Genomic DNA, 12,540 nt, shown 5'->3' with positions numbered 1-12,540 from the left:
TGAGCCTGGGCTGTTGCAGATCAGCAGCAGGAACAAGTTATGATAGTGAAGGCCTTCTGCTGAGAGAGCTCTGCTGCCATTCATGAATTCAGTCCTGGAAACTGACAGCAAGAACATCCCTCTCAGTCTTAAATGCTTCATAGATTTATATTAATAGATTATAAGGCCAGAATGGACCATTGTAATCATACAATCTGACTTGTTGCAAAACACAGGCCACAGGACTTCCCTGAATTAATTCCTGTTTAAAAAATTCCAGTCTTGATTGGAAAATGATTGAAAATCAACATTAAAAGTCCAGAGAGCTCCTCAGCCAGCTCTCAAAACTTGAACACAAGTTATCTGCATGTGCTAATTTAAAAATCTCTAACTTTAGCAACTACTGTTTAACATGTTCCTGAGTTACTGTTGGAATGGAGAGTGACATGACTATATCATCAGGCTTTTTCCGAAATACAGAACATAAATATTTATTGAACACTTCTTCTTTTTCTTCTTTATTGTTGACAATTCTTCCATGCCCATATAGTAATGGACCAATACCATTTTTCTTAACATAATTAAAAAAACTACTCCTTACTGTTCTTAACTCTGCTGATCATAGATTTCTCATTGCGCCCTTTTGGTTCCCTTATTAAATGTCTATGATGCCTAATTTCTAATCTATATTAATTGCTATCAGTGCTTCCTTTCTTCCATTTGTTATATGTTGTATTTTTATTTTCTTATGGTTTTTTTTTACTTCCCCTCCAAGCCAGGCTGTTTTTTAACCAGAATAGCCTTATTTCTTGATTGTGGCTTCCTGGGTATTCAGTAAAATGTTCTTAACCAGTTCCCAATTATCATTCATATTTTTGTGTTTAAATTCTTTCGCACAGCCAATTTGTCTCATAATTGTTTTCAGAGTTGTGAAACTGACCTTTTTAAAGCACCCAGTGTATATAATACTGGTTTGACCTTTATTTTGTTTGCACAGAAAAAATATAATCAAGTCTTGATTGCTTGTACCTTAGCAACCACTAATTTTTAGTTCTGTGATCAATTACTCTTTATCAGCCAAGATGACGTCTAATATAGAATTCTCCCATGCTGAATGCAATTCTTTTTGAGTTAGGTGAAAGACCATCTCCCTGTTACCTTAGTTGCAGGCTATTCAAAGCTCTAAAGACTATAACCAACAACTAGAATTGCACCTATTAGCACTGGAGGCATATCAACAGAATATGTTTGTGCTCCTAGGAGGAACACTGTTCTGTTCGTGAGAATAGGGTGGTCAGGAGGTATTCAGCTGTATTCCCAGCTCTGCTTCTGACTCAGTTACCTTCAGGAAGTCATTTAGGGTAGGATTTTCAAAAGTGCTTAAGTGACTTAGAAGCACAATTCCCACTGAAAAGCAATGGGACTCGTGCTCCTAAATTACTTAGACAGCGGAGAGAAATCCTTGCTTTAATCTGTTAGTGTCACCATCTGTAAAAATGGGGGTAAATACCCACATCATAGGGTTGCTGAGGCTTCAGTGTCTGAGGTGTTTTTAGATTCTCAGATGAGAAGCACCATAGACATGTGAGATGTTTTATACAATTTAATAGCTGAAATCAGTTGGGACCCTCTTATAAGAGTCACTGAACCTGGGTGGGATGAAAGCAGAATGTGCTTATGGGGGAGAGCTGAGGTGTGTCTTTCAGGTCTAGAATCTACTTCCTTTCCCATTGGTTCAAAAAAACCTGTTAGCCAACTCTCGGATCTTGAAACATATCTTATCAGTTTATAATAGGCGCTACTACTTTTACCTCTCCTGGTTCTATAAATTTACATGATAATGATGACAGTTCCCATTTGAATTATAGAGACTATTGCGATAGGATTAATATCCTTACTTTACCTTGAGGAAGGTGGTTTGAGTAAGTTGTTCTCTTGTGGTTCTGAGGAGGGAATCGGTTTTGTTCTGTCTTGTTGCTTGTTTAAATATTTTCAAATTATCACACACATGCCCAGACAGTGAGGTGGGTCCAAGTAAATATACTTTTAGAAACTGATAATATGATTCGTAAAGTGGGTGGCTGCATTCTGCACTAGCTGAAGCTTTTGGGTGGTCTTCAAAATCAGCCCTAAGCAAAGACAGTTGTGGTAGTATTCTGTCCTAGATATATCACAGGAAATAGCTGCTGTTCCAGAGCTTTTAAACTCTCCCTCCTTCAGAAAACTGCCTTAATGATACTCTGTGTATTTACTCATTTAATGCAAATAGCCATCAATGTAAGTAACCACACTGGACAATCTGAGCACAGAAATCTGTAGCTAATGAAGCTTGATGGAAAGAATTTCTAAATAGCATTGTAGACATTACATATTTATAGTACATGTTCATACACTGGGAGAAAGGAGTGATAGATTGAGGAGGATTGAAAGCAAGGCAGAAAGAGGATGTGGAGAGGCGAGCGTAGAAATTTCTAGCGTTCCCAGGGCCTAGATATTATCTTGGTAGTTTTGACATGCCAATCTATAATTGTAGATATACATAGCATTTTGTATATTCAAAATCCTGATAGCCGAACATTAAACAACCCAGTGCTCTTGTGAAGTAGGTTAATATATCTTCATTATGCAGATGAGGGAAACTGAGACATAGATAGGTTAAATAAATGACAACCAAGGCTGCACATCAAGTCAGTGGCAGAACCAGGATTAGAACACAGGTGTTTCTGGTACTTAGTCCACTGGAGGATGCTGCATGTAGTTAGCGTCTATTTGTGTTAGGCTAGTATTCAGTTTATTTATGAAGAAATTTTGCTTATAACGAAATAGATGTTATTATTGGGGACACTTATGTTATCGTAGGCGTGAATCTACTATAGCCAGACATGCCTGTTTGCTTAATAGATTAGTTCATTTAAAATAATAGGCGGTGTTAGTCTCTTATTCTGAAGTTCACTTTAAAAGCTAGTTATGGTGGTGTTTTAAACATCTTTTTAATCCCTCCTCAGCAAAGGGAAGTACTTTGTCACATTTCCATATCCATATATGAATGGTCGCCTTCATCTGGGACACACGTTTTCTTTATCTAAATGTGAGGTAAGAAATTCCCTTTGCTAATAGCTTTCTATTTTAAATCCTCCACGGAGCAAATGCTTTTGAGCCATCAGAATGCTTCACTTATTATTCTCTTGTTTTAGTAATGACGAAGTCTTAAGATGTCAAGTTTTCTGTTTTCTCTGCATTTTAATGTCTTTCCTTATATAAGGTGACACCAGTAGAGCCACCAAAAGTAAAATGTTTCTAATTCCAGTGGGTTGTGAGATATTGGACCTTAAAGCCAGATAATTCTGGTTATACCATCTTGTTTTCTTTATACTCCCATTTCACATTCTTCGTAATTTTAGCAGCTGCTGTCTCACCCAAATTAGAGGATTAAAGTCTGAGATTTCCAAAGAAACCTCAACACATCTTTTGGGCAAGCTCTTAACACCCACATGCAAGTGTTTTTTAAATGCTAACAGCTGTGTTATCCATCATCTGTGTGCATATGTGTTTGTGCACACACTTGTCTATATTCAAAAGTAGGCCATTTTCTGAAATTCAGGAAGTCAGACTTTCTACCACCAGAGAGATGGTATAAACTAAAGCAATGATTCCTAGTTATACTACTATTTTTCATAACAGTGTCTGCTGAAATCATACTGGATTTGAAGGGGAAAATGGCATAAAAGTCATTATAATCACACCTGATATATTTTTTTAAGGTGCAATATTTGTGACTTGCCGGGCTGGAGAAGAATGATACATAATATGGGAAAGCTGAGAATTTCAACTTTCCTAATGGTGCCCATCATGAGTTCTATTCCTGAGGTCTGAGATATCACACCTTACTTACCATTTGATCTCTCCGTTTAGCAGTGCCTTTTTGACACCCATCCAGGGCTGAGCATACCATATCATTCATTAGTGTAATGTTCATTGTTATTTACTTGATACTATGTTTTTATAACTTTCTGTAGTTTGCAGTTGGGTATCAAAGGCTAAAAGGAAAGATCTGCCTCTTCCCCTTTGGCCTGCACTGTACTGGCATGCCTATTAAGGTAAGACTGCTCTGAGTGAAGTTTTCAGTTAGCCCTATTCAAAGTATTGACTGAACTGATTGAAGAATTCATAGATGCAGTTTGATCTGAAACTTGTAAATTTTTAAGATTTTTTTTTCTGTACGAAAGCCTGGCTGAATTTGAACTGAAAAGTATCTCCCTTCTGGAAATTAACTTCTGGAAATTAACATCCTTGCCTCAAACCAGAGTGTTTAGCTCAAATTCACATTGCAACATCCTTTCCACACCCACACTGATATATGTCATCCCCTGTCATAACAGGTACAGACAGAATCCACAGTACTTGGATCTGGACAATTCCTAGGATGGTGATAGTATCTTAGATTATAGCAGATGGGATTAGATTTTTACCATAGTAATTCTTGATGACATGCATAGGATGGAACTGATTGCCATGTTATTCTCCAGCATCTGCAGACAGGGACCTGGTGGGGAACCTCTTTGCTCTGATGCCTCATATAGTTATTCATTAATTAATTAATCAATTAACATATATTGCAATAGCACCTAAAGGTTGCAATCAGGTTTATTATGTATAACAGCTAATAAATGACCACCTCAAAAAATTTACAATCTGAGTCATTTGGCTGTATCTGATGTTGTTAGTGCACAAGAGACTCAAATTGGGAAACCTTGGCCCTTTCAACAGTCTATTTTTATGTTCTAAAGATACTTCATTAGCTGCAAAATTTAGAAGCAAATTATATCCCTTTGTTCCTGTGTAGCCAACATTGTTTATGCACCTAGGACTATAACAATGATCAGTGATGAATGATTTGTTTTTACTGATTACTGGCTAATAAACTATCCTGGTTATTACGGAGGCTTGACAATTGCTTTCCTATCTCCATCACAAAATACGAAGTGGAAGAGAACTTTTTCAATGTTTAACCAGTGGTTCAAAATGGACAGGTTAATGGTGAATTAGGGGGAATTATTGAACTGGAAGCCAGGCCACTTGCAACTTATAAGTCTCCAGAAGTGGTTTAAACTGCTCTAGTGGAAAAGGAGATCAAAAGCTGAGTCCTGGGATAGAAAATGTTATCAATATAATCTTTCAAGTACATAAATAATTGATATAAAAAGTCAGTCATTGATAATTGTTCCAGTCTCAGCCACTGAGCAGTTCTGATAGGTTACCAATGACTTTTTTACGTAGGCATGTGCAGATAAGCTGAAAAGAGAAATGGAATTATATGGCTGCCCACCTGAGTTCCCTGATGAGGAGGAGGAAGAGGAGGAAACAGCTGCTAGAAAAGAGGAGGAAGTGGTCATCAGAGACAAGGCAAAAGGCAAAAAGGTGAAGTTTATATCACCTTTATATCATCTTATATCTCTTTAAGTGTATAAATACATATGGGTACATGGCATATATACCTATGCATGTGAAATGTAAGCATGCAAATTTTTAGTGTACGTTTGTTTAAGATTTTTTTTTTTTCCTTAAATGTGGTGCTTTAGTGTTGGCTGTGAAAAGATGCTTTAACTACATGGTTTTCAGAATCTCATTTTAATGCATAAAGGCTTTTTAATGGTGAGCTTTCTTGGACTCTTCAATAGTCATCTTAGGGAAATGGAGTCAGCCCACTCATTTGGGATGTTGAAAAGGACACTGGACAAAGCACATGAAATTATACTGTAGAAAACAATCTGGCTTTGTCAGTATGATGGATTAGATGACCTAACTGGTAGTTCCATCTCTAGATTTTCTGATTACTCTCTGGGCTAAATTGAGAATAAAACCCTGGCTAGGTGTATTAAGAGCAACCATGTTCAAAAGAGTAGCTTATCAAACAAAATATTAAGGAGATTTATGTATTTGGGAAGATTCCAGAAATATTAGCGCAAGGGAAAACTTAAGTTTTGGGACTTGTTTTAAATCTTGTCCCACACAGCTTAATTTATGTTCTGTTAGATAACTTGTTAAATGTGTGAGCAAAGGATTTGGGACACAGTCTGTTCTCTCGTGTGTGTGTGGGGGGGAGCAGATCTTGACTAATTTGACAGGGGGCAATTGAATTCTTTGTGGAGAAATAAAACCATCTTCAGTCTTAATTTCCAGCTATTTGTCCCTAGTATATGTGAGCAAAATAGAAGCAGAAGAGATTATTTATCAATCACAAGGATCTAGTGCAGAGCAACTTAACATTTTCCTGCAATAGTACCTCTTTACTAGACCAAGACCTCATTTGTACCAGTGAGGGCTTGCTAACTGCCCTGGTTTCTGAATGTTTTTGGACTGATCTGAACTTCATTCTCTTGGTTGCTGCATGTTAGAGTAGATACATGTGAATGTGAGACAGACAGTGAATGTTTAACAGCATCCATCACAGTGTATCCCCATAAATCAGAGAAAGGCAGACAAAATATCAGTATTAGTATGCATCCCAGTGATTGGAATCTGTTATTTTAGGATTGAATGATTCCCTGCAGAAGGTGAAGCAACAGTGAGATGTGCTCGGTTGTTCTTTTGTTCACTATACCTGTCTCTTCAGAGTAAAGCTGCGGCCAAGATTGGCTCTTCCAAGTACCAGTGGGGGATCATGAAGTCTTTGGGTCTCCCTGATGAAGAAATAGTGAAGTTTTCAGAGGCTGAGCATTGGCTTGATTACTTCCCACCCCTTGCTCTCCAGGACCTAAAGAGCATGGGGCTGAAGGTACCCGTTTAAAATCTAAACTGCTGTTACAAATATGAATTCTCTTATTGGTGTTACTAAACTAATGTTGAGGTCTCTTATCCTCTTGATGTGTTTGCCTAACTTTAGAAAGAGTGCAGTAATTAATGGAACACCCAAAGTGCTATGAAGCATTAATTAAGCTTCCCAATATCTTGTATGATCAGTAAGTATTATCTCAGTTTTACAGCTAATGCACAGATATTACATGAAACACTGAATGTCCTATAGCAAGACAAGAAGAGAACCCAGGAGTCCTGACTCCCATCTCTTGCTCTAATACCGGACATATCCTTCCTTAACTAGCATTAACAGGAGTTTGATTTGCAATGAGGTGGATATTAGCATTAAGTATATAGAAGTGTCTTACTGAGAGTGAAGAACTTTACTGTTAAAAATTAGGAATAAGACTGATAGATACTGTGAAACCAGATGAAACTATTGGGAAACGTCAGAAGGAACTAAAATCTAACTTCTGAGAGAAGAGACCTTGCATACCAACTTGTTTATATGAGGGATGGAGGTTTTTACAAAAGCACAATATGATTTAACACCACTGTGTATTGCCCAGAAGACATGTCAAAATGCCAAAATTATCCGTACAGTTATTTCCACATCACACAGTAAACTCTCAATGCCAAATTGCTCTGTAGGGATGGAATTCCTTTACATTTCTGACCTTGGCTGACTCAAATGACTTGATGATGGTGCAAGTAATTGATAGGTTCTGTTCTGCTATCCACAATTTCCCACTGGTTCAGATACTGCTCAGGTGATTGATGGCCAAAAGTCGTTGCTGTCTCACTTCTGTGCGTTGATTTGTTACTAGTTTTAATTTAGCTCCTTTGGGCAGTCACTAGCAAATCCAAGGACAGAATGTATATTGAAGACAGAGCTGCCTCAACAACCCTTGAGGAAGTCTCCTCCACTTCACAATTGACTCACTGTTTTTCTAATTGATTGTGAAACTTTCACTATGTTGCATGAGTGCGCCTGTTCTGTGTATAGAGAGGATGTCAGATTTTTAGTTCCTTTAATCTGGCCCTTTTCACCATCAAAAACATATTCAAATACCGAGAAATGACCAAGGGGGAGTCTGATCATTTATTTATTTTAAAAAATGCCATCTCCCTGAGCTTCAGTGATGGGCGTTGCATGTGTGTGTACTATGTGACTTTAAGATAATCATACCTTATTTTTCTTTGGCACCTTGCACCCTCAAATCTTCACAGATCATTTACATTCAATACCATTTACAGGCAGCCCCATCTAGGATGTAGTGTAACCTCCAGGTAGATAACTTGTGCAAAACTTACCACACACATGCAGAGGAGAAAGGGAATCCATAATGGACTTCAAAGAAATATGTCCTCACCTCCTGGTTTTAGAAAAAGGGCCCTGTAGCACACAGAAGACAGGATCTAGGCTTTTTAAGGTCTTTTCTGAAAGAGCAATGTGCAGTCAACTGCATAGACTTTATGTATACATACACACACATTTCAAACAATCAAGGCTTGTTTTTGTATTCCATGGAGCAGGTACCTTGTAGGGTTTGAGTAAGTATAGCAAATGAGTGAGATGAAACAAGTGTTCTGTGTGTGATAAGGTTCACAGGAATCTTTGGCTGGAGTTGCTTACCCGTTACATATCTTTTCAGGTGGACTGGAGACGTTCTTTCATAACCACTGACGTTAACCCTTATTACGACTCATTTGTACGATGGCAATTTTTAACACTGAAGGAAAGAAATAAAATTAAATTTGGGAAACGGTAAACATGCTCTCTTTAAGTCTGTACTATTAGAAACATAGCAAAAAAGGTAAATTTCCCACCATGCACTGCTTTAAAAAGGTAGGTATAGTATTGTGTGTCTTTGCGACTTAGTTATAATCATTTTTTAATTAATATGGGACTCACCCCTGCAAGCCCTCTGAATGCAGATGTCCCACAGAAGTTAGTGGGGCTACTATGCTCGGCCAGCTGTCCAAATTGGGTGCTTGAATTTCAGGGCTGCAGTTTTGAAAAGTGTTCAGGATTGGCCTAACTTTGCTTCCATTGATATCTGTGGTAGGACTCTCATTGACATTAATAGGAACAGAGTTAAGCAAATTGAGTGCGATTGAAAATCCCACCCAAAGTTCTTTGTGGCAGGGACCTTGTCCTCCTCCTGGTGTGTAGATTGCCATGCACACCACTAAATAATAATTTACTGTGTTTCCTAGGTATACAATCTATTCACCAAAAGATGGACAACCTTGCATGGATCATGACAGACAAACTGGTGAGGTAATGTATTTAATTTGACATATGTTTTTTTATGTTGTATGTGACTTTTAAATATTGAAGAAGTATGCTCTATGCTGAATGATTATTAAATATATTTTAATGTTGACTTATCTGATATCAAGCCATTAACACATGGGAAGCTTGGAAGTCTCCAGAAAAAAAATTATCATGGCACAAGCAATGAATAGTGTTAAATTTAGCCAGTTTTTCTCTCAGTGATAATCTGGCAGTTTATGTCATGAATTTCACTAAAGCATGATTCAATGTCTACTGAAGTCCAGTTCATTGATTTCAGTGGTGTAATATAATAGCCTTGATGAGTGAAGTGTTTGATCAGTAGGAATAAATAGGACCGTGTCCTGCAGTCTATATGCTGCTAAGCTCCCATTGCCATCAGTGGAAGTCTGGTTTATGTAAGGACTCCAGTGTCAGACCCTTAAATAACATTTGAAATGTACTACTACAAAATGGTGCTTTTGCTGCATGAGTAGACTTTTATATTGACTACTGGTCTGTGTGTTACTCTTCAGGGTGTTGGACCTCAAGAATACACGCTAATAAAAATGAAGGTGGTAGAGCCTTACCCTGCAAAGCTAAGGTAGGTCTCATAGATTTTAAGTCCAGAAGGAACTATTAGATCATCTAGTCCTATCTCCTGTATAACACGGACCATAGAATTTCAACCATTACCTCTGAATTGAGCTGAATACCTTGTATTTGACTAAAGCATATCTTCCTAAAAGGCATCAAGTCTCCTTTGTAAATGTATTTAAAAATGGGATCCAGTCTCCTTTTTTAAAAAATGTTGGTTGGCAAAACCATTTAGTTGAGCTCAAAAGCTATTTTTAATAAATATTTAAAAATTCAGATTGATAATAGAAACATTTACAAGTAAAACATAAGTGTGGAATATTGCTTTTTCTTATTTACCTATCGAGTTCTGGATTGTTTCTCTCCTATAATTGGTGACTCATCACAACTGATACTTAATTTGCACTTCTTATCGACTCTTGGACCATCGTGATCATCTAATCTGACTTCCTGCACATCACAGGCTTCAGAATCTTACCTACCCACTCCTGTAATAGACTGATAACCTCTGGCTGAATTACTGAAGTCATCAAATCATGATTTAAAGACTTCAAGTTACAGAGAATTCATAATTTACTCTAGTTTAATTTGGCAAGTGACCTGTGCCCCATCTTGCAGTGGAAGGCAAAAAACCCCTCCCAGTCTCTGCCAATCTGACCTGAGGAAAGTTCTTTTCTGACCCCAGATATGGCATTCAGTTTGACCCTGAGCATGTTGGCAAGATCCACCAACCAGACACCTGGGAAAGAATTCTTGGTAGTAACTCAGAGCCCTCCTCATCTAGTATGTCATCTCCAGCTGTAGGGAATATTTAGATGACTGCTAGCAGTTGCAGATTGCATACATGTGGACTATCTGATCATATTATCCCCTTCATAAAGTTATCAAGCTCAGTCGTATAACAATTGAGGTTTTTTCCCCTTACCACTGTCCTTGGAAAGCTGTTCCAGTACTTCACTCTCCTGATGGTTAAAAGAAACCTTCATCTAATTTCAAGCCTAAACTCATTGATGGCCAGTTTATAGCTGTTTGTTCTTATGTCAACATTGGCACTTAACTTATATAACTCTTTTCCCTCCCTAGTATTTATCCCTTTGATGTATTTATAGAGAGCAATCATATCTCCCCTCAGCTTTTTGTTTGGTTAGGCTAAACAAGCCAAGTTCCTTGAGTTGCCTTTTGTAAGGTTGGTTTCCATTCCACTGATCATCCTAATAGCTGTTCTCTACACCACTTCCAGTTTGAATTCATCTTTCTTAAACATGGGAGACCAGAATTGCACACATTATTCCAGATGAGGTTTCACCAGTGCCTTGTATAATGGCAATAACACTTCCCTGTCTCTACTGGAAATTCCTTGCCTGATGCATCCTCAGATTGCATTAGCCTTTTTCATGGCTGCATCACACTGCACGATCTTGCACATTGCACTATTATATTCATCCCATTTATATTACTCCAGTTTTCAAGGTCCTCCAGATTTTTTTGTGTGATACATCTCCCAGCTTTGTGTCATCTGCAAATTTTATTAGTGTACTGTCACTTCTTGTGCCAAGCTTATGAATGGAAATGTTAAATAAGATTGGTTCCAAGACCAATCTCTGAGAAACTCCATTAGTAACTTCCCTCCTGCCTGACAGTTCACCTTTCAATATGACCCATTGTAGTCTCCCCCTTTTACCAGTTCCTTATCCACCTTTTAATTCTCATATTAATCCCCATCTTCTCCAATTTAACTAATAATTTCCCATGTGAAATGCTATCAGATGCTTTACTGAAATCCAGGTAGATTAGATCTACTACATTTCCTTTGTCTAAAAAAATCAGTTATTTTCTTCCCCCCTCCCCCCCCCCCCCCCCAAAAAAAAAAAAAAAAAAAAAGGTAGTTCAGGTTGGTCTGGAACAATCTACTTTTTGTAAAACCATGTTGTATTTTATCCCAGTTACCATTTACCTGTGTCCTTAACTACTTTCTTTCAAAATTTGTTCTGAGATGTTGCATACAATTGAAATCAAACTAACAGGCCTGTAGTTTCCTGAATCACTTCTTTTCCCCTTTCTTCTACTTTGAAAAGTGGCTGTGTAGAAATATCTTCTTCATACATGACAGAATGTCACCCTGTGTGTGCGCTCAGTTTCACCTCTTGTGACTTAATTGACAGTAATAAGTTTACTGCTCTTTATTCCTTTTAGCTAATAGTGACATTTAGTCTGAAAAGAAAAGTGCGTTGGCCAAGATTTTTCAAAAATGATAATTCCTTAAAGGGGACTGATTTTCAGAAAGTGCCAAATATCTAACACCTGAAAATTGGGCTCCTTTAAAGGGTCTCAAGTTGGGACACCCAACTTGTGAAAGTTTTGGTCATAGACTTGAATCAGTGTATTCATGGATCTGAATAAAGACTCAAATCTAATCCTGTAGAATTTAGTAAGTGAAGAAGCTTAGTTATACCATCCAGTTTCATCCCTTACAGAACTTTCCTTAGAGCTCAGTCTAGCTTGTAAGTAATAAGGTTCTGTAGTAACTTGAGTTTTCTTATTTTAGTATGTCCTATCTTTTTTCAGTGGCCTTAAAGGAAAAAATATCTTCTTGGTAGCAGCTACTCTCAGACCAGAGACCATGTTTGGCCAGACTAACTGTTGGGTTCGCCCAGATATGAAGTACATTGGCTTTGAGACTGTGAATGGGGATATATTTATCTGCACCCAAAGAGCTGCCAGGAACATGTCCTACCAGGGCTTTACAAAAGATAATGGAGTGGTACCTGTCGTCAAGGAACTGATGGGAGAGGTGAGCATTTTGCTGCTTGTAGGCTAAGGTATGGACTCCTGCAGGAGCTGTGCTTTGCTTACCTAAGGCATACAAACTTGATGACACTTTAATCTAGTGG

At 37.8% G+C, this 12,540-nt stretch overlaps 1 protein-coding gene across 2 annotated transcripts in view; it reads left to right on the top strand.

Moving 5' to 3' along the window:
- LARS1 (leucyl-tRNA synthetase 1) overlaps positions 1–12,540 on the top strand; it is a 44,646-nt gene that overhangs the window by 6,523 nt on the left and 25,583 nt on the right. The window contains exons 3-10 of one of the 2 annotated variants that reach the window (XM_067566600.1): positions 2,985–3,072; positions 3,996–4,076; positions 5,257–5,397; positions 6,593–6,754; positions 8,430–8,542; positions 8,995–9,058; positions 9,589–9,656; positions 12,215–12,440. In XM_067566600.1, coding sequence (XP_067422701.1) covers positions 2,985–3,072; positions 3,996–4,076; positions 5,257–5,397; positions 6,593–6,754; positions 8,430–8,542; positions 8,995–9,058; positions 9,589–9,656; positions 12,215–12,440 — 943 coding nt within the window. The remainder of the gene's footprint in view (positions 1–2,984; positions 3,073–3,995; positions 4,077–5,256; positions 5,398–6,592; positions 6,755–8,429; positions 8,543–8,994; positions 9,059–9,588; positions 9,657–12,214; positions 12,441–12,540) is intronic. The other variant, XM_067566601.1, reaches the window with a different exon arrangement.

This window comes from Emydura macquarii, unplaced genomic scaffold, assembly GCF_026122565.2.
Source record: "Emydura macquarii macquarii isolate MOO-44397 ecotype Brisbane River unplaced genomic scaffold, CSIRO-AGI_Emac_v2 contig_2768, whole genome shotgun sequence".
Taxonomy (NCBI): domain Eukaryota; kingdom Metazoa; phylum Chordata; order Testudines; family Chelidae; genus Emydura; species Emydura macquarii.
The sequence above is the reverse complement of the archived record's forward strand: the minus strand, read 5'-3'. Positions and strand labels throughout refer to the sequence as shown.